Here is a 25,483-nt window from a genome sequence, read left to right on the forward strand (position 1 = left end):
GTGTTTTTTTTGGGGCTGCATTCATTGGATCGGGACCATTCTGGTGTCGTTGGATTCCGCTCAGCCTGCCCTTTCCAACAGACTATGGCATGTATGCCTACTCACAAGTAAACATGTGATATGGCTTGGTTTCACTTTCCATAGGGCTCCATGCATTTTTTCGTTCCAGTTTTTTGGTCATAATTTTTGAAGGAAAGGAGCTATTTCATTCTGGTTTTTTGCAGTGCATTCTGCTGGAAATTCCACACCTAACAGTGTATGGCTTGACAGGGTTGCTCCTAAAATCATGATTTTAGCGCATCACCCCCCTTGTGCGTCACCCGATGTGGCCCGCACCCCCTAGCAACGCCACTTTGTAGATGCTTCCAGGCACTTGGCCTCTTGTGACATTAGATACTGTTGACATTGAGTCAGGGTGCACCTTTCTAGTTTGACAATTTGTTGTGGTGTCATCCTTCTGTTCTAGTTTGCATATCACTCAGCTCAATCCTAACTGACATTACACCACTGGAACATGTGGAACATGTGTTCCAGTGGTGTAATGCGCTTTCTAGCTATCGCAGATGAAACAGCCAGAGAGCACCACCTGGCCACTACTGGAAGCAGCGGGCAACTGGGTTTGCATGGCGATGGACTACAGATGCCTGCTGAATCAGGTAAGGTCATGCAAGGGGCAGGAGGGAGACAGGAAGGAGGCAGAATAGGAAAGAGAGGAGGTGAGAAGTTGGGCAAATCAGTGAGGGGGACCACCCCTAACGGCCTTCCCAGACCTGATTTGACTTCATGGGTCAACACGAACTTGTAGCAGTGATGTTGCAGGTGCAGGTTTGAGCCGACCCTCCAAGCTGGCAGGGGCTTACCCCAGGAAGGGAACAAATGTACCCTTACCCTGAGAAGGCCCCCCAAAACTGAAACTCCCCCATAGGATTCAGTGGACATTGCATGGGTGCTGCTGCATCCCTGCCCAGGAAGTTGGACAGGATTGGGCTGTGAGAGACCAATCCTATGCATGTCTATTCAGAAGTCCCATTTTAGTCAATGGAGCTTTCTCCAAGGTAACTATGGCTAGGACTGCAACTTGAGGGCTCAATCCTTATCCAACTTTGTAGAACTGATGCAGCTGCACCAATGAAGTGTGCGCTGTATCCTGTGGGGGGGGGGGACAGTCACAGAGGCCTTCTCAAGGTAAAGAAACATTTGTTCCCTTAATTTAGGGTTGCATTGAGGCTGCATTGGCACGTTAGATAGGATTGAACCCCATGTCTTGTAAATGTACTGATGCATCTTTCACATGTCAATTGTAGCTTATCAGGTCCTGGGAAAATGATCAGAATGCAAGTTAAACCAGGACAGGGTAAGCTGCAATCTCAGCATGCATTCATAAAACTGATTAACGCAGCAAACATGGTCACACAGCGCTGGAGTTTAGTTCTTACATTAAACCCACATTATAAGCACACAACTATAATGTTGGGTTTTTTTATAGTTGACCCTACATCATCTTGTAATTCATTCACACATTTTTACATATGTACAGTTGTATATATTGCAGCTGGTGGGAGAGAACCAGTATGATTACAGTGATAAGAGTGCCAGGCAGCAGTCAGAGTTTTCAGTTCAAATCCAACAATGCTTAAACATGATGCTTGATGGATGTCACCTACCCAGTTCACAGGTATAAAATCTGAATTTTATACCAAAAAAAAAAACCTCTACTAGTCCTTAATTCTGGTCTCTGTCTTCCAGTTCAAATTTAATGCTAGTGATTCAGATCACTAACAGCCAGTGTGGGTGCCAGGTAACTTAGAGGTCCTACACTGGGTCCCTCATGATGTTCCCTGCCTACCCTGATGACACTCAAAGGGCCACTACTGCCATTGGTCCTGAGGGTCCAGGGGCTCACATTGGCCCTCTCGTAAGTGTTGGCCCTTGACCAGTGTTTCCCCTGGCCAGCCTCTGTTACCACGCCTGCTGCTGGCCTTTATTTGCAAAAGGAGACCAATCAATGCTGCTTTGACCCAGGCTGTTCAGCACAAACTAACCTCATTAATCCAGAAAGTGGTTTTCTGACTTGTTATCATCCTGTATAAATTTACTTGGAAATTGTCCCATTGTTGTCAGTATGTGTGCATAAAATTGCAGCCTGAAGACGTAACAGCTTGCAGATGAGATTTCCACGACACTTACTACTAGTAGTAGTACCTTTTCCTCTCCTTCCTCCATTTTTCAACCATCGTGGAAGAGTTCTGTGAAACTCAAATGCTAGGTCACTTTTTAATCTTTTCAGTTTTCTAATGAAAAACTTCTACCTGGTACGCTGGTTGGGAAGAGAGAAGGAAGTTTGCTCTTTGGAGGCCGGGAGGTCTACAAAGATGAGAGACATAAATGCATTGGACCTAGAATTCTTCCTGAGGAATTCCTCTGCTTCTTACATGTCTCAAATGTAATCCTAAAAACTTGAAATGCGTCTCCTGTGCTCCAGAGTCTATGACATTTTGCTCATCCACCTGCTCTGTGTTCCATTCTTAATTCGCTCTCTTTGTGAGATCACTTAGATCTCTAGTGTGTGACATTTGGGAGAGACCGGAAAGGACATCACCTGGCAGCTCCACCTTGGGCTCTGCTCTCGCTGGGAACATCGTCTCTGCCAGCTAAACCGAGTCTTGAGCTGAGCCACTCTCCTTCCTCCTACAGGAGTGTACCTTTGCCCACTAAGCTCTAAGCCTTGAAGGAAGCCGCTAATGACTCTTGAATATTCATTACCAGGGATCGCCTTTCAGAACATGCTTCTCACCTGGAATGACCTTGTGTTTGACTTGAAAATAAGGGGAACTATGAAAGTAATTTTGTGGTACATATTTTCTTCCCCCCTCCTCCTCCATCTCTTAAAAGCCTGTTATTAGTTGAGAACTGCTTAAGGCATTCTTCAATTAGCATGTGCTGTATTGTGGCTGGAACAGCTGTTTACCATTTAATAAAGCACAGTATAATTTATTTCAGGGCCTAGCAGCCATCCTGGCTGTCGTACGGGGCGGGGGGGGGGGAGAAGGGAGAGATTTTAGCAGCAGTGTTGTTTGTAACTGCAACCATTGTCAAGGTCTGTCTAGTGGGTCTGTGGTTTTTTTTCCTCTCCCTTTTGGTTTTTTTGGGCTGTTTGAAAAATTGACCTTGCTCTTCCACTTCTCAGTTAGCTAATTAAGTGCATAGTTTATCTTAATTTGACTCCTCCCCACTCCCATTTCCAACAGCAGATCTTTAAGGCCTCACACCGTTGTAGCACAGTGTACTTGGTAGAATTTATCACCCTTTGTGTCCGTCATGTTCTTTAAGGAGCTCAGGGATAGCGTACATGAACTGTTTCTGTTTTATCCTCCCCACATCCCTTTGAGGTCGGTTTGGCAGCGAGCTTCATACTGAATTGGAGCCCCCCCAACTCCATCCACAACACCACATGGCCGTTGTGAAGAATCAGGCCAATCCTCAGTCCTGGAGCCATGTCTCATTTGATGCCTGAATGGCCCTCCAGTGCCTTTCTCGCCTCTTTCATGGAAACTCCAGAATTGCTGCAAGCCACATCTGGTAGGAATGAACAGTGAAGCCAACCATTGAAGCACTTGGTTCTGATATTTCACATTTAATATTATAATAAATATACTGAACTACTACTATTTAGCATATCTCAGATATATTTAAATATAATTAAAGCTCCTAAAATAGTGCCCCACTTACCTTCACTGCATAAATGTCTTGTGTTGCCTTTGCCTGAACCAAGATTTTGGACTTTAGAGAGAACCATTCCTATAGGTAAGGCAGTAGATAATGTTATCACCTCCCTTTGTGTCATTGTCTTTCATGCTTGAAGTGAGGGGTAGAATTTGTTGAATTCTTAGTGTGGCAGCTACTTCTCCCCATGATGATTTTAAAAGTACTTTGGGCCAGTGCAGTGAGTGCATCAGCCCTAAGGGATTTGGTATATCTGGGGTGCAGAAGTTTGCTGTTAATTTCATAACCAGTCCATGGCTTCCAATTGTTACACTGCTTTGTCTGCCTAAATACACTGTTTAATATCTCCTGAAACCCTCCCTCCACGTATATAGATGTGCGCCGCTTAATGACAGGGATACGTTCTCCAATCCCTGTTGTTATGCGATTAGGTTGTAAAGCAAACATTCAGCCCAACCTAGTACCTTTGTTGTATAAACAGACACTCCCTGCTAGAAACTAGATGGCTGCACAGGCTACTGGAGATAGATTGCCTCCTCTTTACATTAAGAGCTTCTTTGTTGTGTAAACAGGCACCCTGCTGCAGACTATGGCAGTCCCAACTGCCTCATTAAGAGCCTCTTTGTTGTGCTTTGACCACCATCATATATGCAGTCTGTCATTAAGCAGAAGGTTAAGTGGCGCATGCATGTAGATTGATGCACACGATCTGGTGTAATGTGTGTGGGGACATGATTGAGACATACAAAATTATGCAGGGGATGGACAGAGTGGATAGGGAGATGCTCTTTACACTCTCACATAATACCAGAACCAGGGGACATCCACTAAAATTGAGTGTTGGGCGGGTTAGGACAGACAAAAGAAAATATTTCTTTACTCAGCGCGTGGTCGGTCTGTGGAACTCCTTGCCACAGGATGTGGTGCTGGCGTCTAGCCTAGACACCTTTAAAAGGGGATTGGACGAGTTTCTGGAGGAAAAATCCATTATGGGGTACAAGCCATGATGAGTATGTGCAACCTCCTGATTTTAGGAATGGGTTAAGTCAGAATGCCAGATGTAGGGGAGGGCACCAGGATGAGGTCTCTTGTTATCTGGTGTGCTCCCTGGGGCATTTGGTGGGCCGCTGTGAGATACAGGAAGCTGGACTAGATGGGCCTATGGCCTGATCCAGTGGGGCTGTTCTTATGTGCATGTAAAAAGAGGAAGCTGGTATGAGGAGTGCATGAAAATTGATGCATTATTGATGATGGCTTTACCTGCAGAGGTCTTGGGCTGTAGCCCTTTGCACACTTACATGGGATTAAGCCCAACTGAACACAACGGGACTTACTTCAGAGTAGATATGCATAGGATTGGGCTGTTAGGCCGCAATCCTATACACCAGTGTTTCTCAAACTCTGGGTTGGAACCCACTAAGTGGGTTGCAAGCCAATTTCAGGTGGGTCCCCATCCATTTCAATATTTTATTTTTATATTAGACTTGATGCTACCCTTAGTATGCGACTGCATTTGGGGAATGGGACTTCTGGGTAAATGTGGGTAGGATCTCAGTTTAGGATTGTTAAAAATTTTTCCTGCTTGATGATGTCACTTCTGCTCATGACATCACTTCTGGTGGGTCCTGACAGATTCTCATTCTAAAAAGTGGGTCCTGGTGCTAAATGTGTGAGAACCACTGCTATACACACTTTTCTAGGAGTAAGCTCCACTGAAAACAGTACCTTGGAACTTACTTCTGACTCACTGGTCAGAAGTTCTGAGTAAACCAACATCTATAGGATTGTGCTGTTAAAGATGTTGGTGCATAAGTGGTGAAGCAATGCAAGCCCTCAAGCATCTAGGAAGCATTTGTAACTTGCATGTTTTTATACAATCTTGATATTTGAAGCAGTATTCTATGTACTTAAAACATATTTGTGGGTGCTTTTTAAAAAGTCTGTTTCTTGTGCATGCATGTGAGTGTGTGTACACGTGTGTACATGCATTCCCACAACCACCACCCCACACAAATGCTTTTGAGAAGGGGTATAATAACTACAGTTGCCCCTGAATTTTTCCTATAGGGAAACTTTACAGTATATCTGGAGAGTTCCTCCCTGGGTAAAACCTCAGGAGAATCTAAAGGCTGCAAAAATAGTTCTGGTTAGCCTAGCAAACAATCTGAAAAAGAGCGTGAATGTCCTCAGCTGGGACCTACCAAAAACAGTAATATGGCTTGTTGTGCGTTGTGGCAGCCCCTCAACAGGCTTCCTATCAACAGCCCCTCAACAGCCCCTCAACAGCCCCTCAACAGGCTTCCTATCCTGTACAGAGCACACTGCAGGTAAAGAAATACTCCATACTTATTGCATTCTTATTTCAGCCTTCTTCCTCTGCCTTTTCCCTTTGCCCTTCTCTTCTGTATCTCTTAGATTATAATACTGAAGGCTTCAGTCATATTGTTTTATGTTCAGATCTTAGTTACTATGGATGTCCTAACCATAACTACAATGCCCCAAATCTGACATTGGAGGCTGCTACAAAACTCTTTCTGGTGGTAGAGCAGAACTTCTGTGGTAGGGACTTGTTGGTATGTCCTGGCTAGGGCAGCCATTTTTTAACCACTGTGCCGTGGCACACTGGTGTGCCGTGAATGGTCTCCAGGTGTGCCGCAGGAATTTGGGAGAGGGTCATTTATTAGTAGGGCCATTGGGGGGTGTGAGTCGCCCATTGATAACCAGTGTGCCTTGTTAATTGTCAAAAAACTGATGGTGTGCCTTGACCATTTTAGTGCCTTGTCAGTGTGCCACAAGATGAAAAAGGTTGAAAATCACTGAGCTAGGGCCTTTCTTCCCCTCCCTCCAACATCTGTTTTGGCCAACTGTTTTAGCTAGCATGATGGCAGCAGGAATAGTCCCACCCAAAATCCCAGAGCAGAAGACAATTGGATCAATGACAACTGTAAGATACTCAGCAGAGATGTTTATCCCCCCTTTTTGTTGCTGCCTCGATTGAACTCAGTGGGGAAATAGTATAGGATAGTATGTCCCCCCTTTTACCCCATACATCCAAGTGTCTGTCAGGTACTCCAAACGCCATACCCTTTGCTAGCATAAGATACATTATTTGGGGGAAAAACTAGCCCAAATGCTTTGGAACTATAGTAGTGGGTCCTAGATACATGTTTAATGTATCTAGGCCATTCTCCTATTTATTATGGGCCAAGAGCACTGGGTGGCAGGTAATCGGTATTGATGAAAGATATTGAATACACCCTATTGAATTCACGGTTTAATTTGTAGATGCGGTGCAGTGCTGCAAAGGGGGTATTGGTTGCTGTTGCGTGCTGAGATTCTGTATTGGGACAGTACACAACAGTGCTCTGCAGGCTGAAAGTTTCCATTTCTGTAGCCCTGCACAACTGTCTGTTTTTCCTAAAGTGATTTTGCTTTCATTACATTTTTTTGGGTGCACTTTTCCTATTAAAATATAAGACTTCTCCTCTGTTCCAAAACCACTTTAGAAAACCAGGATTCTGTTCTGAAGCATTTTGGAGAAATGCTCTTTGCACACATGCAGAGTATTTTTCCCGTATTGCTGAAAAGTCATGGCCAGCCACCATGCACGTGGGCTTAGGTAAAAGTAGCTTTTGGGTTATGGTTTCCAAGTAGTTCTTTGCCCTACACCTTAGGAAGACAATAGTCTCATCCAGACAGTGGCCTCCTGTTTCATTGGCATTTCATGTGATTTTCCAAATTCCTTGCTGCTTAAAAAGCCTTAAAGAACGTGGATCTGCAATATTAAGACGAGTTCACAAAGCAACCTGTGAGCGAACCTCCATGTAGTAAGATTGGCAGTCAGAAGTCTTTGGGGTGTCTGCCTCAGCTAAGGGCTATGACAGTTGCTGCTGGCAGAGGCAGAAGCCCCTACTGCTTGTTTGCTCCCCGAATGAGGAACTTCCTGACCCTCTCTGCTGACAATAGAAACCAGGAGTTGTCAGAAGCTAAGTGAGTGTCAGATGGCACCAGCACCAAGAGGGCTTCCTGTGTGTGCTTGTAACTTCTGTCTGAACAGGTAGCTGCTACAGGCTCTTGTAGGGCTATCGGCAGATCATATGAACTAGACCCATATTGCAGTTTGATAAGGGCTAACATAGGCAGGCTGTTCTAAACCCCCGTAGGGATTTTTACAATTGAATAGTTCTAGTCTTTCATATAATTCCTCGTTCCAGCTGGATTTCTTCCTGGTCTGGCCTCTCTCTGGCCCTTCGCTCCACTTGACGGCAACTCCTCTCTGCCACCGAGGGTCAGCTCATCAGTATATCAGCATGTCGTCAGTTCTCACATACTTCCGGTTGTGCAACCATACCGGTTGTAAACCATAACACCATCTAACTCTGTCCTTGATTTGCCAGCCTTGATTTGTTCATGCCTCACCCAGATTTCTGCCTTGGCTCCACTGCTGGGCCTCTCATTTGCCAAATCAAAAATTGGGACTTGTAGGCAAGAAAGAGATTGAGGGCCCAATCCCATCCAACTTTCCAGCACTGATGCAGCTGTGCCAATGGGGCGTGCTCTGCATCCTGCAGTGGGGGGTGGGCAGTCATGGAGGCCTCCTCAATGTAAGGGAATGTTTGCTCCCTTACCTTGAGGCTGCATTGCAACTACATCAGCACTGGAAAGTTGGTTAGGATTGGGCCCTCAGACAGAGGACAGGGGCTAACATAGAGAGTAGGGAGGCACAGTTGAGGGAAGCGTAATATGGGGCTGTGCCTTTCCACTGGAAGAGTTCAAAGTGTGAGCCCGTCAGGAAAACTATTGCTTATTTTAAGCAGCATTTTTCTTTCTACCCAACAAAATAAAAATTTGGCTTCAGTTTCCATTAATGTGAGTTTCCTAGAGACTGTGAGAGATGGCACTCCTGCCCCCCTACTGACTGATCTCTTGATCCTTGGGACAAAACCGAGGGAGAAAGTCTAACAAGTGCATCGTTTTGCAGTAAATTAGATCAGATTTCCGCATCTCCGCACTCGGTCTGTGTGCTTGACAGTTCAGTAAAATGTTCCCTTGTAAGGTTCGCCCTCCTAGGAAAAGGGGCAATAATTCATCATTAGGATTTCAGAGTCCAGGTGCAGATGAAAACTGATGGAGCCTCCAGCGAGGCAGGGAAAGTGCGCGGAAGAAGAAAATTTTATCTGAAGCCTAATTCCCTGGTTACAGCAGAGAATAATTAAGATAATATTGCTCCAAGAGTTCTTTAATGATTAAAAATCACATATGCAGAATCCATAAATTGGAGAGCAACAAATTGGGAAAGGTATAGCGTCAGGAGATGCTGTTCTTTCTCCCCCCTTCTCTCTCTCTCTCTCTCTCTCTCTCTCTCTCTCTTATAAATGCACATTATACTGGAAAGAGCACCAATGGCAGAGTACAACTGGCCCAGGAAAGCCACAGGAGACCAGGCCTGTTCCAAGGACTTTGTTTAGATGCAACAAATCATTTGTCTGTTATTAACCCAGAGCTTGTAATTATGCAGATTGCCATAGATTTTCCTGGGCCTGGAAGTGAGATTGAGGGTTGTTCACACTATAGCAGGCAGCTCGGGGCTGGCCATGCATTACTGAACTTGCCACATTTATCATGTTGACTGATGGCAGGAGAAGCAGGTCTCGGGTCCCAGTGGTTAATGTAGTGGGTAATTAACTGTCATTTGCCTAGTAATAGGCTGATGATCAATGGTTTGTGTGGAAACAAATTCTAATCAGGTAGCTGATAAATGCTCAGGGAAAGAAAGCAATTGAAATTGGGGAAGGTAGAAGAGAACCAGGCCCAGAATTTCAACATGGCATTGGCGGGTGGTAGTTATTATTTATTATTATTATTTTTCATTATTATTAGGGAGAAAACTGTATTTTTTCATGGAAACAAACAGCCTTATCCAGATTTAATAATAACCAGTACTGAGCTCTGGGTGTGTGTGTGTATAAGAGAGAGGAATGTTACTGTATTTTTTGCGTACGCTTCAAACAGCTGAAGTTCTTAAATAGGATGCGTTAGTGTGGCAAAATATGTGGCAGTGCTGGATAAAATATCTTAGTCATGTGTATCCTTCCCTGTCTCAGTGCATCAAGGTGGAACAGCAATTGGACCATTTGCTTGGATGACTGAAAGGATTCGGCGCAGTCATGACTATTGTCTGTATAGCCTTGAAGCTAAAATGAAGCCTTCAAATCCAAAGGCAGTGTACCTCTAAGAACCAGATGCTGGGAGCAGACAAGAGGGTGAAACTGTTACTTTCCTGCCCTGCTTACGAGCCTTCCAAAACCATCTGACTGGCCACTGGAAAGGGAATACTGGGCAAGGTGGACTTTTTCGGCCACAGCCAGCAAGGCATCAGTTATGGATAACAGATGCTTCTATTCTTAATTATCAGCACCTTAAATTACACAAAATGCGATGCCCTCGCCTCTCTTCCCCAAGACACATCCTTCCCCTCCTGACTTCTGTATCCTTATACTTGGGTGGAAGGAGCCATAGCTGAATGGCAGAGTATCTCTTTTGCATACAGAAGGTCTCGGGTTTAGTTTTTGGACAGGCTTAGAGAGCAGCCGCCCAACAGGATAGACAGCAGTGGGCTTAGTGGTCTGACTCTGCCAAAGGCATTTCTGCACATGTATAAACTGTATAAAGAACCCACCTGATCTGATTGCCATCTGTTCCTGTTGCATGTCATGCAGAACTGAAGGACAGTTTTGAAACCGTGGGGTCCTGGTAACGGCAACAAAGAAGAGTGAACACAATTCACTCTCATTGCGGCACCCATTGTGATCCCAATACATGTCGGTACAGTACATAATTTTTTCTAAGGAACAATAAAGTGGAATTGTACAAGAGTTCTCAACTTTATTCCAGTTCAGAATAGTTTTATGCAGGACCAACCAAAGCAACACAACTATTCAACAGTGACCTTCCAAGTCCTTCGGAATTTGTCATCAGGCTAGATGGTAAGCAGAAAGATGGGGTGAGAAAGGGGACTGGTTGGAGTCTGCAGTATCTAAATGTAAAGATCATTTTATGGAGTCTTGCTGAAGCGTTATTCATTACATTTGTGCTTTACTCCAAGGCTTTCCAGGCTGTATATGTGCAACTGACTCCTATGAAGTTGAGTTGAGGGACAATATAAGAAAAACTCTACTGGATCAGACCAAAGGCTAATCTAATCCAGCATCCTGACAGTAGTCCTTTGGGAAACCCACAAGCAGGACAGAAAGCCATACTTCTCTGCCACCATTTTTCTGTGCAACTGGTACTGAGGCATACTGCTTTTTAATCTGGAGGTGGTGCACAGCCATTATGACTAGTAGCCATTGAAAGACCTTTCCTCCAAGAGTGCGTCCAATCATGTTTTAAACCATTCAGGCTAGTAGTCATTGCTACATCTTGTGGCAAGGAATTCCATGGACTAATCATGTGCTGTGTTAAGACATAAAGAGTGTCATTTGACCAAAGTCATTCATTGAGCTGAGTGGCTCTGAAGAATGATGCCTTTGGGGTTGGAGGTTCCACTTGGCTGTCATGACGGAAAGAAACCCACTTGAAATCGGGTCGTGCCCTGTCATAGTTCAAAACTCTGCACCACACTGGAGAAATGAAAAACAAAATCCTATCCAGTCAGAAAATTAAATCTGCTTCAGGTCATTCGTGAAAATGGAAGACTGTTCCCATTGATGAGGACCTTCAACACTGTATGTGCTTGGACAGAGTCCATGCATCCTGTTCCTCCTGACTTCATCAGGGACATATCTTAAATTTCTCAGTGCTGCTTGTAGCCACAGTTTTCAGTTTGCTCATTTCTAGCTGTGCTGAGCTGGTTGTTTGAGTGCTGATGTTTGTTTGCTAAGGGCACGTGTTCAAATCAACCTGGCTTGAGCACAAAGTGTAATAAACTTGCTGCAATTCTACAGATTTCTCTGGGAGGAAGTCCCACTGAAATCAGTGGAACTTGCTTTCAAAAGCCTGATCCAGGAAGTGTGTTCTTCAGCTTCCGAACTAGTGATTTCATGCAGATCTGGGCAAAGATGGTTGGTTGATCTGCTACAGGTCATAACATTAAAACCACTAAGATTTCTTTGTCAGATGATGGCCCTGCTCTAGGTTGTCAACTTAAGGATTCACATTTGACCTAGCTACTGATAGTTGCTGTGTGGATCTGTGCAAGAACTAGTAGTCAATTACTGCCCAGGTGTCCTACATACGTGTGACAAGGTCACAGAAGCATCAATAACCATTATGCCAATCTTGAATTGATAACCCCATTGTGGCCATATGAGCAGTGATAGCACAGACTGTTGTAGGATCAGATCACTAGGTCCTGACTTGGGGGAGACTCAAAGCCCTTTACTTCCTGGTTGGAAAGCTTATCGCAACAGTGCCTGAAAACTGCTGGAATGGAATATTTGTGGTAGGGAGTGAGTCTAAAGACACACAATCCTCTGTGTGTGTTTGTGTGTACACATATATATATAATTTTAATCATCAGTCTCCACAATTAGCCAAATGAAGTTGACAAGAGCTTGAATAATACATCTAACAGGAGCTGACAACATCGGGATGCTGATGATTAAGCCTAGTTTTTTTAATCTCTGAATGCTGGTTTAAAAAAAATTAAGATAAAGTAGCATATCAGACAATCAGTGGAAAATGGTTCAGAACTTTAAAAATAAACATTCCATATGTATTATGCAAAACATACATGTTTCGTTGGAGCAGATGCTGTACAAGGTATTGGAGCTCTATAGGCTTCCTGGCCTAGCTGGTGTGGTTCTGCAAAATGTAAAGGGTTTGCATTCATTTGTGTGTCTGTGCATGCACATGTCTGTGTGTATTGCCAAACCAAGTTTTCACTGTAGCACCTTTGAATTCATTAGCTCAGAACTGCTTTTAATTTGATGTTTCCCTTGAGAGCCATTATATATTTCTGCTGCCAGCCTGATGTTGAAGAGCAAAAAGGAAAGCGGCAGATGTGGCATTTTCATCTATTCTGTATTGTACTTAAGAATGGCATTAACTGCTATACACAAAGAAGAGCATTTGCTTTTTATTTAAAAAAATCTATTTGCATGTATTAAGTAACTTTACATTCAGGTTAGTTTCAAAGTTAGGTGGTGCGTGCAGTCAAAACAAAAAAATTCTAATTCCCCCATATTCAAACTAAAATTCTGTCTAGATGTACGTAAGATTTTATTTTTGATTCCTATGTGTAATATAACAGCTAGGAATAAAGGCGATCTTGAATAAGCTCTCTCTGTGTGTATGTTTGTGTATACTTAAAGAGAAACTTTTAAATATCAAAGTTAAAACATTTTAGAAGAGATTTAAAATTGTTCCCACAGTATAATATACCTGGACTCCTAATGTGGCTATATATAGTTGACTGCCTCATTTACTTTAATGGGCTACTTGAATAACATAATCATAGCTATAAGCTTGGTGTAGGGTTGTAAGGTGCATGAACCACTAATGCTTTCTGACGCTTTAAATGACTTCTTCATAAAATGTTCTTTAATAATGGTAAAGCTTTTAGCACTAGGTGTCAAAAATGACTAGAATAGTAACTTCCTCCACGGCTGCCACCAAAGTATTAATTCCTCTTGCACAAAAAACCAGTGTGTTTTTTTAAAATAAATAAATAGCATGGAGGCCAAGGTCTTTCAGCTGTCTCGTGTTTTTAGTGCGTTCCAAGAAGCCGTTTTCTTATTGTGCTTTCAAACAGGCAAACCCCTTAATTCAGGCCATTACGTAACATTTAGCTAACGTAGTAATTTTTTTTTTTTTTATTTTTTTATTTTTTGCAGGAAGGAGAGTGTCTCTCCTCATTCTCCTGCCCCATCAAGTAAGGTCAAAAGAGACTTATGTACTAAAGACTCGTTATGTATATTTCGAGGGTAGGGGGAAACATGTGCAGTAAATTATTTCCCAGGGTACAGTATCATCCTGCTACCTGTAGGAAGCTTTATGGCTGTAGAATGCTTATCTGCAAGTATAGTTGAGGAGCGACTTCATTTCCTCCTCCACCACCATCCGCCCAAGTGCACTTGTCCTATTTAAGTGTTTCCAAGGGAAATTTGATTGTAAAGTCAAATATGGTTTGTAAGGCTGAAAGGGGGGAAATACAACTATGCTTGTTGGACACTGATTTTTTTTCCCCCAAATCAACCCTCTCCTGGAACTTGTCCCCCCCCCCTTTTTTTCCTATAGGTTATTTGGCGTTACAGGAAACTGTGCTGCCTGCAGCAAGCTCATCCCTGCCTTTGAAATGGTGATGAGAGCCAAGGACAATGTTTACCACCTGGACTGCTTTGCGTGTCAACTTTGTAATCAGAGGTAAGAGAGTTCCTTGGTCCCCTTCCATGTGCTAACGCCAACTTGGCACAGGGCTAGAGTAAGAGGGCAACCGGCACAATATCTTCCAGTCATCCCCTGAGCAGATTGCTTGCTTTGATGGATAATAAATGGCTTGAGCACAACATGTGTAAGTATAGCTGGATCAATGGATTAGAAAGAAAAAAAAAACTTAAAAGGTGCCACCAATTAATTGGGCAGCAGATTTTAAAAATTATGTTTAATGGAAGTATTTGTCAAAACTGCAAACAGCAAAAGTACCACCATACCTTAGAAGAGGCACTCTACACCCTTTTCCCTCATGTGGGAGGAAATGCCTCTTCCAAGATGGTGCCCACTATATGCTTGAATCAGCTAAAAATGGAAAAAGTAGGCTTCTTGCTGCAGAACTATTGATTTACTCATGTGAAAAATCTATGTAAATTTTATCAGTAGATCAGTTGACTAAAGTTCATAGTATTGTTTACAGTCAATTTCTTAAATCAAGTGAAATCCCTATATATGCAGAAATTTTTCTCTCCATGTGTCCCATCACCATCTCATGGATTTGAGTGATTGTTGCTTCTCTTACTGTTGTTTAACATCAAAAGCACATCCAATGGCTCATGGTCCTCCCTTCCTCCTTTGGCAAGAGGCAAGATTTTGAGCTGCGTTTTCAACTTTGGAAGTTTGTAGAACAGGATGTGGGCTGTTTTGGCAGGGGACAGGCAGGCCAGGGTTAAACCAGTACAGGGCTGCTGCGCTTTTAACGGGACATTTTCTGTTCCTTGAAATCCATGATTAGTGTCCCGTTCCTTCTGGGCAGGGAAAGCATCCAAAGTTGTCTGGCCTTGCTGTGTGTTTACGGTATGAAGCTGCCTTATTCCAAGCTAGATTTCAAGTAAGGGTCTTTCAGAGCCTACATGGAAATGAACCTGGGACCTGTTACAGTTGCAACCCTTTGTCTGGTAAAGAGTTGTATGGAACCTTGGATTAGCAGGCACACAAAACAGCATACACCAGCAGAGTTCTTTGAATGCAGTGGTTATATTTCAGAGCAAGGGTTATCACAGGTAGAGTAATCAGTAAACAGTCCTAGTCAGCACAATGAGCAGTCAGTCCATAAACAACAAATCCAAATCAGTTTTCCAAGATACACAGTCAAAGTTCATTCCATGGTCAGTAACAACATGTATATACTCACATCTAGCCTCCCAAGTTACTGGCAACAGTTCAGTAGACTCCTACTGCTGCACTGGAAGCTCAACAGACCAAACATTAAGTAGTTGGAGTGGCCAATCAGTGTAGGCTAAGCCACACCCAGGGTGAGGCAGTCACAGGTGCTTGCTGATCCTGCTGACTCCAGCAATCTGCACCTGTTCCTGAACCACCTTGTTGGCTGTGTTTCTGCCTTATCCAGAACATAGACCTGACATCCTCCTCCTTGGTTCAGGACAGTTTATCCTGCTCAGACCCTTAGCCCCAGCATCATACAGTTTTCTTGATGCTTAATTGTGGATTGCACCTTTGTTAGTGCGTCCGCCACGTTTTGGCTGGACTCACAGTAGGTTAGGGAGATAAGACCATCAGAAACACATTGCTTTACGTTATGGAAGTGCACATCAGTGTGTTTCGATCTCCGCCTTACGCCAGGTGTCGTAGCCATCTGTATGGCCGCCTGATTGTCTTCCATCACGTTAATGGGTTTTGGCACTTGTATGCCAAGATCCATTAGCAGTTGGTTGTGCCAAATAAGCTCGGTGCACATTAGACTCAGTGCAGCAAATTCCGATTCACATGTTGGCAAAGACACATGTCTTTGTTTCACAGTTTTCCACCCGATTAAGGCTCCAGCTAGAAACAGTGCCATTCCCGAGGTAGATTGCCTAGTTTCAGTGTCTGTGGCAAAGCTTGCATCTACATATGCGGTGAGTCTCAGATCACCCTTAAGTTCTAGGTACAAGGACATGTCTATTGTCTGTTTCAGGTACCTTAATATATGCTTTGCTGCTAGCCAATGTCTCTGCGTGGGTTGGTTTGATGCTCTGGCTAACAAATTGCACGCCATAGCGATGTCAGGCCTCGTCCATTGGCTAAGGTACATCAGACTCCCCAGTAATGACTTGTACATTGTGGTATCGAACATGGGACTGGGTGTATTATCTTTATCAAAATTAGTCACCATAGGAGTCTTCACCCCATTACATTGCTCCATGTTGAATTTCTTTAGCAATAGGGCTATTTTTTCTCTTTGCGAGATCTTATAGCCGTTAGACACCTCTGTAATTTCCACCCCAACATATTTGCGTATCTTACACATGTCCCGTAATGTAAACCTTTTTTTTCAATACCTCAACTAGTTCATTTGCTTGTTCTGTTGTTTCGCACAGTAAAGCTAAATCATCCATGAAACATAGCACTATGCATTTTCGCTGGCCTTTACCCCTGGTAAACACACATGGGTCAGCTATACCTTGGTGGAAACCTTCTTCTTTCAGTGTCTTAGAAAGGCATTGGTTCCATTCAAACCCTGATTGCTTGAGCCCATATAGACTCTTCTTAAGTAACCAGAATTTCTTATCATTTTCAGGAGTTCCTGTAGGTTTTCGCATGTAAATGGTATGTCTTAGAAGTGCATGCAAATAAGCAGTTTTTATTTCAAGATGTCTGATCACATAATCCTCTTTTGCCGCTATTACCAGAGCACTATACAGTGAACTGTTTCGAAGGGTAGGTGCAAACAGTTCGTCATAGTCAGTTGCATCTTGCCCAAACCCTTGCGCAACTAACCTAGCCTTGCACTTGGTTTGACCATTTGCATCCCTTTTTACTTTGAAAACCCATTTACACCCAATTGCCTTTTCCCCAAGTGGGAGATCAGTCTCTTCATATACATCCAATTCAGACATGGATTTTAATTCAGAGTTCATGGCATCTTTCCAGGCTGCTTGTTCCTCTACGGGCATGTCTTTTATGGAGACGTACGAGGAAGGTTCAATGAATGCCTGACAAACAGTCCCTGGTTTAAACCGGTCAGGTTCCTTCCTTTCCCTAGTTGATCTATGAGGTATAGTGATTTCCTCCTCAGGTTGTGTAGCTGGTGTTTCAGGCTCAAGCTCAGGTTGGGGTCTACTTACATCCATATCAAGGGATGTCTTGCTTTCCATAAGCTCCTCTTCGGCGTTGGAAGTTGCCTTTTAGGTGATTTCTCTTTAACAGGGACAGTTTTCTGTTGTAGCGCTCCATTATGGTCCCCTATCGGGTAGGAGGTGGTGACACAGGGGCCTAAACGTTCCCACCCCATAGTATCTTCCAAGAACTTTGCACTCGCACTGATCACAATGGCCTTAGAGTGCACATACCCAAACCTGTAAGCCTTATGGTTCGCATCGTAACCAAGGAAATACATTTTCCTGCTCTTTTGTTGCCCTTTGCGTCTCAGTGCTTTAGGGATATGGACATATGCGGGGACACCAAACACATGTAAATAGTCCAGAGAGGGTGTCCTCCCATGCCAGAGCTAGTACGGTATCTGTCCAGTACCAGAATGCCAGATTGCGTTTAAAGTATGCGAAGCGCACATCATTGCTTCGCCCCAATACTTAAAGGGTAACCCACTGTCCTTTATCATACAGAAAGCCATATTTTGTAATGTCTGGCCCCGCCTCTCACAGTGTGCATTGTGCTGAGGCCGATATGGGGCTGACATGCGATGCTCAATGCCATTGTCTTTTAGCAGCTTCTCAAACCTCAGGTTAACAAACTCTCCTCCCCGATCAGTAATGATGGTTTTCGGCAGCTTGCTTGTCTTTCTTTTCACAAACTTAAGCCAATACTCTACAGTCTGACTTGTCTCTGCCTTTGTTTGCATCAGATAACAGAAAGCATAACGAGAAAAATGATCCTCAATGGACAATACAAATCTTGCTCCCCCCATGCTGGGAGAGAATGGCCCAATCAAGTCCATGAAGATTAGGTCCAGGACCTCTTTAGTTTCATAATTACCAGGCTTCCTGGTGGGTGCAGCCTTGGACTTCACAGCTTTGCACACCTCACAGTCCAGGTATAGGCCACAGGGTTTTAATTTTATCCCTTCAGAATGTTCAACAGTCTTTCTGAGGGCTGGGAAACACGCATGACCAAGCTGACGATGTAACTTGTGAATACAGTCTTTATGCGCTGGCTCGTGAGTAAACACAGACCCCACAGTTGCCTTTGAAGTGGTGCTTAACAGATACAACTCACCACGCAGTTCAGCAGTGGCCACATGCCTAGCATCCTTCTTTATCACACACTCCTTCTCAGTGAATGTCAGAGTGTATCCTTGCCTTGTCAATGCAGCAACAGACAGGAGTTTATATGTGAGGTTAGGCACATAAACCATTTCAAGGGTTCTGATCAGTATAGGTAGAAAGACCTTTCCTTTCCCACATACATTGGCAGTGACTCCATCAGCAAGCGTGACATACTGGTTGTTCACTACCTCAAACGTTTTAAACAGTCCCTTGCTGTTGCAAATGTTTGCCGTGGCCCCACTATCAATTACAAAGCAATCAACACAATCCTTTGTTTCTTTGGTGACTGTCAAATTCACCCCTCTTCCTTTGCCAGAACGCAGGGGTTTCTTGCCTTTCTTGGAACAACAGTCCTTAATTAGGTGAGAAGTGCTTTGGCATCGAAAACATCTTTTCACAGCATAAGCCTTTGCAGACTCAACAGGGTCAAGGTCACATTCCACAGCTGCTTTCACTTTGTGCTGAGCTGAGGAATGCTGCTTGTTATCTGGAAGCACTCTGTTGTCTTGTCTCCTCCTTTCCTCATCAAGGAGTTCACTGGTGAGGCTGGGTATTGTCAATTCCGCTCTTGGTATCACTTCCAAGTTTGCTACAAATTGGTCATAGCTTTCATCTAGTGAGCACAGAATGATGTACACTTGCTGAAGGTCAGTAAATACCTTCCCAAAGGGAAGAATCAAATTGCTGTTTTTCTGTATGGGAAAAAAGGAAGGAGTTTTGCATACCTGTGTTCCACGATGAAGAAGGGATCGTGCGATGTTAAATAGGAAGACCCTGGACAGTTTTCAGGCATATTGGAGGTTGGATGGAGAGTGAAGTAAAATAGAAAAAGAAGGAAATTGATGGGGAAGCAGACACAGGTGACCTAACTGTTAGGAAAGTTCTAACAGTCCCTGTTCTAGCCAATAGGAGACTGTCTGCCTTCTCAGTATGGACTTTGAAAGAGCAGTCCAGGCTTTCTTTAACACAACTTTACGCTCAGTTGGTTATTGGTTTTGGGGGTGGAGGCTGCAGCTGAAGACACCTGGATGTTGGTGAACTCCTATTCATCCTTGCAGCATTTGTTTTCTGTGCCTAACTGTGGGATAATCTAGCAATTAGTTTTCTGTATCTTAAAACACACTGGAATAATCTAGCACATCTAGGATATTCCTCTGAATTGCTAGTAAGAAATCCCATTGGAAATACTACTATTTTATTTCCTTACAGGATTGTTCTTGTTTAGAAAATGACGTACAACCCCAGTGTAAGTGATCACTTGTATTAATTGCACACATATATTTTGCGGTATCCATACATAGGATTGTTCATATTTTCTTCATGAGAGTCTGCCTAAAAAGTTGGTCACATATGAAGTACAGGCTGAATCTCGTGGTTCGCGAGGGTTCCATTCCTAGAATTCATGTGGATAGCAAAAATCGCATTAAAGCAAATCCATTTAAAAAACAATGTCCCTTTGCAGGGTGATTTAAAAACAGCCTTGCTGACCTTTGTGATGTAAGACAGAGTCATTAGGCAGACAATCCATCAATCAGTTTCTCTCCAGGCGCTTAGAAAGACTTCACTCCAAGGCCACGACCCCTACCTTCACCCAGAGCGCAGCAAAGAATGTGCTCTGGGAAAGAATGCAAAGTGATTATCTTTTGCATGCTCAGGGGGAAGGGAGGGGTTGCTTGCCTTGGAGTGAAGCTGTTCTAAGTGCCTGGAGAGAGAATGATTGATGGATTGTCAGCTGGCTGCCCTCTCTTGCATTAAGGACGCTATTGTTAAATGACTTTTTTCCTTTAAAAGGTCCTTCTCATTGCGTTGAGGTAAAACTGCAGGGGGAAAATCTGTGGATAATTAGGTTATACCTGTATTCCTAAATTAAGGACATTGGAAGACAGAGGCATGGGAGAAAATACTTGATAGTCTGGAGGCTTATACTATCCTCTAATATTTACATTTAGTTGATGGCCACAGCCACCACATGAGTAAGGCACCCTGACTTACAGGAGTCTCTTTGTAGCTTCACCAGATGCTTTACACTCCCATATACTTTTTTTAGGCGTCATGGCTGCTGAAAGGATGATGACTGAATAATTTGGACCTCACTTCCACATAATGAGGAGATCACAGGATCACACCAAGTTCCACAGAGACAGATAATTTAAAAGATGTCTAAGAATTCTACTGTTCGGTTTCCCATATTATCAACACAGTCTTTGGGCCCAGTCTTAAAGGCAGTGGCACTGCTGGGTGCAGTGGCGCCAGAGCAGTTACCTGTACATCCTGCAGCACCAAGACAGCTGCCAGAGGTCTCCATGGTGGAAGGACTTTCATCCCCTTCACCCAGGGAAAGCCCCAAGCCCCACAATGGGGCTTCTCAAGTCCGCACTGGCTGTTTTGCTAGCACAGAGCTGAGAGATTCCATGTGTGGCCAGAAGGCCCAGCATGGAATCCTGGATCCTGCTGAGCAGAACTCCACCAGCCCCACCTCTCTCCTGCCCCACTTCCCCCCACCCTCCCCCCCCCCCCCCCCGCTCTGGAACACCTCCCCCCACCCAGATGAATCTTGCCACCACCTGGAGCTCTTCCCTTGCTCTGGGCACCATGCAGCTGGTATTGGGCTGGTGCCAGCACTGACTCAGCAGGAGGTGTTGTGGGCGTGCCTTGTGGCATGTTTGCGACACCCAAGCACCAGCAGTATGCTTGTACCACCAGCGCTGACAAGCTCAGAATTGGGCTCCCAGTGACTCATGACAGTGGTGCAATGCAGATGGCCCTGCTGCTAAGCAGTGGTCCCCCTAACATGGAAGAGCCTGTGATATGATTACATCATGCTGTGAAATTCTAGGTCAGTTGGTGATATCATTGTCGTCGTCATTCATTTGTTTATTTACATCGTGCCATCAGAATTATTCATTTTCATGGTGCCTTAGATAAAGATGAATCCCTGTCCCGAGGGGCTTACAATCTTGTGTCTATACACAAGGGAAAACAAAATAAAGAAAGGGAAATGGAGGTGGGGTGAAAAGGGAACGTGCAGTGGCTTCAGTTACAAGTACTTAAGCTTAGTTACAGCAGAGACAAAGGTCTAAGACAGGGGTGTCCAAAGTTTTGGGCAGGAGGGCCACATCATCTCTGTGACACTGTGTCGGGGGCCGGAGAGAAAAAAAGAATTAATTTACATTTAAAATTTGAATAAATTTATATAAGTTTACATAAATGAATATATTAAAGATGAACTTATATGAATGAATGGTCTTGCAATAGCTCAAGGCCTATAAAAGGCCTTGCACAAAGCAAGGCTGGCCTTTCCTCTGCTGCCACTACTGCATCACAGACGTGAAACAGCAAGCAGTGGAGGGAGCCCTCATCCCACAGCTCACGCGAGAGGTCAAACAGTCACCCTCACACTGAAAGCAGTTCCGTCGGGCCAGTGCGGGCTCCAGCAAGTCTCCCGAGGGCCATAGGCTCATTGGTGACTGGGGGCTCCCTGAGGGCCGCATTGGGCGTCCTCAAGGGCCGCAAGTGGCCCCAGGGCCGGGGTTTGGGCACCCCTGGTCTAAGACATTATGCCAAAGGCTTCTTTGAAAAAGTGGGTTTCAGGAAGGAATTTGAAGGACAGTTCCAGTCATAAGTGTGGGGGGGGGGAGCAAGGGAGAACAGATGGAGATGTATGAGGAGGCCTTAGGGTGACTGAGGTTGGTGGAACTGAAAGACTGAAAGTCACAGTCAGGAATGCAGTGAGATATGGGTACAGAGAGGAAGGAGGCAAGACCAGGGAAGGCTTTGAAGATAAGGAGCTTGGGCTGGATTCAGGAGTGAACAGAGAGACAGTGGAGAATTTTAAGTGGGGGGGGGGAGTGATGTGACTAAAGTGATTTTGCTAGCAGAGCTCTAAGCAGGGGAACCAGTAAAAGACCAGTGCAGAAGAGGATGTCGTAATAGTAGTCATGGCAAGAGACAACCAAGTCATGAAGTAGGGGTTTTACTGAGGGAACAAAAAGAGATGACTGGGTTCTAGCGTTATTGTATATGGAGAAGCAGCACAATTTGGCGATGAGGAATAGAGAGAAGAGTCAAAAATAAAGCCAAGACTTCCTGCTTGTTCAGCTGGGTACATGGTGGGGAGGACATGACACAAGGACAGGAAAACTCAGAACATGAAGACATCTCCTCATGGGAAGGGTGATCTTGCACATTATAGGAGAAAAGGGGACTCCATATGTGGGTGCCCTTTCCATTTGCAATCGCATGGCACACAATATGTAGCTCTGGCCTGTGACTGTCTTGTGAACCGTTCTCCGAATGCATGTGGGGGGGAGGGGTGGAGGGAGAATAATGGCGGAAGCAACATTTGCTGAGCAGCCCTTGCTGTTCTGCTTTGTGTGGTAGCAACACTGTAGTAATGGTAGCATCCCTCATGCAATTCGAATTGTGCAGCTGCCATAATTATAGCTTTCTACAATTACATTCTAAAACAAAGCCAAATTGACCTTTTTCATCACATTGTGCAGAAAATTAAAATATCAGACAAGTAATAACCACTGTTTAAACTATGTAATAATGCCGAGCAATTAGAAGTTACAGGGCCATTTACAGTTCCTATACATCAGCCTTGTTTTGGTGCAGAACTAAAGAGTCTGCATTCAAAATAAGGTCAGCCTTCTTACCCTACCAGTTGAATCCATTCAAGTAAGAAATAATTGCACACTCTTGAATAGAAAGCCTTTCCCATCCCTATTGCTCCAAACCACTGTTCTAGTGTCATTATTAAAAGTGCCTAATACGTTCTTGTTGTTCGCTTCATTTATTGCGAGCTGTAATGGGGCTGCATATCTCTCGCGTTGGTTATGCACAATTAGCACTTAGTTATTGTCTTGTCACTTCATTCCATATAAGACAAACTTCTTTAATAGGAGAAGTCAGCTAATCTTTATCAGTCAAGCAAAGCAGATAATTTTTGTTACCCACAATGCAAAAGATGGTGAGTTTTCTTTCTTGGGTGGATGGTGGAACTTGGTTTGATGGGTGAATGTTTCTCTCTTTCTTTCTCTCTCCCCATTGCCATCTTTTCAGCTACCCAAACAAGGATTAAATACAATAATATGCACATAGGAGACAGGGAGACATTTTTGTACTGCGCACTAGGGCTGAAGCTGGTCAGTACACTAAACAAGATATTAGGAAACTTTCTGAAGAGCGTCTATGAACAATTGCATACCATCCTCAGAATATTTTGATGCTACAGGATCAAAGTGTTTGAGACCTGTGTCAACACTTCTCATTGCAAATCATGTTTGAACCTCCTCCTCTAGGGCCTAACTAGACATGATACTAAATATAACACATGAAACCACACTTTTAATTCCACCACGCCACCAGCTGTAACTGCTGCAAAAGTATCGTAAAGCATTTTCTGGTCACGCACTTAATAGTGTGCTGCCGTGACTCTGGCCAGAAGACCAATGCCTTCCTGCCCACATCATTGACTCTTCCACACCTGCATACTATCCCCTTTTTCTGCATTGGCCCCCCTTTCCCTCCTCAGACTCGCGTCAGTGAAATTGCTAGCGAAAGTCAAAGGGGACCCATTGCAGAGTGGGAGAATTTAAATCCCTATTTACCTCTTAAGCCTTCCAATCACACAGCCCAATCCAGACTAAAGCCCCCCCCCCGCTGCTGCAGGTGTATCAAGGAGGCATGCACTACATCCTATGGTGGGTGGAGGGGAGGTTGGAGAATTCTCCAAAGAGTAAGTGAATTTTTGCTACTTGCATTGGAGAACACTTCCACTGTCCCTATGGGATTCCTTGGTCCTGCACCAGTGATTTTTGCCAACACCAGACTGAGCTGTGCAACAGCTACTGTAAGGGAGAGGGTTAGGATTCAGTCACACACTCTTGCCACCAAACCTGCCCTTTGTGTTCCAGGTTCAGCCTCCCTTCCTACCCACCTTCTCACACAGAAACTATCTTGTTCCACCCCCATTCCTCTCACCTCCTGCCCCCAATGTTATCTTATGCCAGCAAATGGTAGTCTGGCTGCCAGTAACTGCACATACTGTGGCCTTGCTGCACTGGCCAGTAGCACCGTAGCACACTTCAACATTTCATGAGTTCCAGCAGAATACAGGCACTCTCACCTGAATTCTGCCAGCTCTGCTGACAGAACACACACATTCCACTCATGGAGAATTTTGTCTGGGCTGGGCTGACAGTGGGGTTTTCCCCTGCAAGTGCACAGGTTGCTGTCCCCTACAAAGCCATTGTTTTAGATCACAGTTCTCCAGGGCAGTAGGCAGTTTTCTTGATTGAACTTTACAGTGGTGGTATTTTAATTTTGGTTTAAAAACCATTTTCTAAATGTTTACAGCAAGATTGTCAAAATCCTGAGCTTGATAATGAATTGTGGCAAGTTTAGTGCAGCTCAAGGTGTCATGTAGCAGACAGAGCATTGGTCTGAACATTGGACTTGGAGACCTGGGTTGGAATTCCTCCCCCCCCCCCCCAACGAAGCTCCCTTGGTAAGCTTTGGCCTGTTGTACTTCCAACTGAACTTACTTTCCAAGGTTTACAAAGATAAATTTGGATAACCTTATGTTACCCTGAGCTCTTTGGAGGAATGTTATTCCCAATGTAATAACAAGCTTAGAATCAATTAGGTAACTATTTGGAATTTGTCAAAACTTGGAAATCATGCATTTCCCAGGTTTCAGTGACCCCGGGGGAGTAGGCAGCAATTTCACCATCCTCTCTATTGATGTTCTAGTACAGAGAAGAAAACTGCAAGTGAAAATGCAGACTGAGAATTTTTCTAGGTAATGGTAGAAGTTTCAAGACAGGAACTGCAACGGACAGCTTCCATTGCATTTGTAGGAGATGCGAAAGTTAATAGAATGGAGATTCTTAGTATTTCAAACGAGAAGCTGAGATCAGATGGTGTCTAATTTGCTTTGCAGTAGTGAAGGAAAGCTATTTTGTACAATCTGTGTTGGGGAAGTCAAGTATTACAGAATGAATCTTCTACAGTTTAGTTAAAGGGTAATTGTTTGCTACCGCATAATGAACAGTGTGCTCAGTTAGTCAGTTTACTCAACCCAAACACAGATATAAGTA

The 25,483-nt window shown here is 44.1% G+C and overlaps 1 protein-coding gene across 1 annotated transcript in view; it reads left to right on the forward strand.

Moving 5' to 3' along the window:
- LMO3 (LIM domain only 3) overlaps positions 1 to 25,483 on the forward strand; it is a 76,400-nt gene that overhangs the window by 45,542 nt on the left and 5,375 nt on the right. Inside the window, exon 2 of the mRNA XM_066634089.1 lies at positions 13,963 to 14,088. Coding sequence (XP_066490186.1) covers positions 13,963 to 14,088 — 126 coding nt within the window. The remainder of the gene's footprint in view (positions 1 to 13,962; positions 14,089 to 25,483) is intronic.

Source organism: Tiliqua scincoides, chromosome 7, assembly GCF_035046505.1.
Source record: "Tiliqua scincoides isolate rTilSci1 chromosome 7, rTilSci1.hap2, whole genome shotgun sequence".
Classification (NCBI taxonomy): Eukaryota; Metazoa; Chordata; class Lepidosauria; order Squamata; family Scincidae; genus Tiliqua; species Tiliqua scincoides.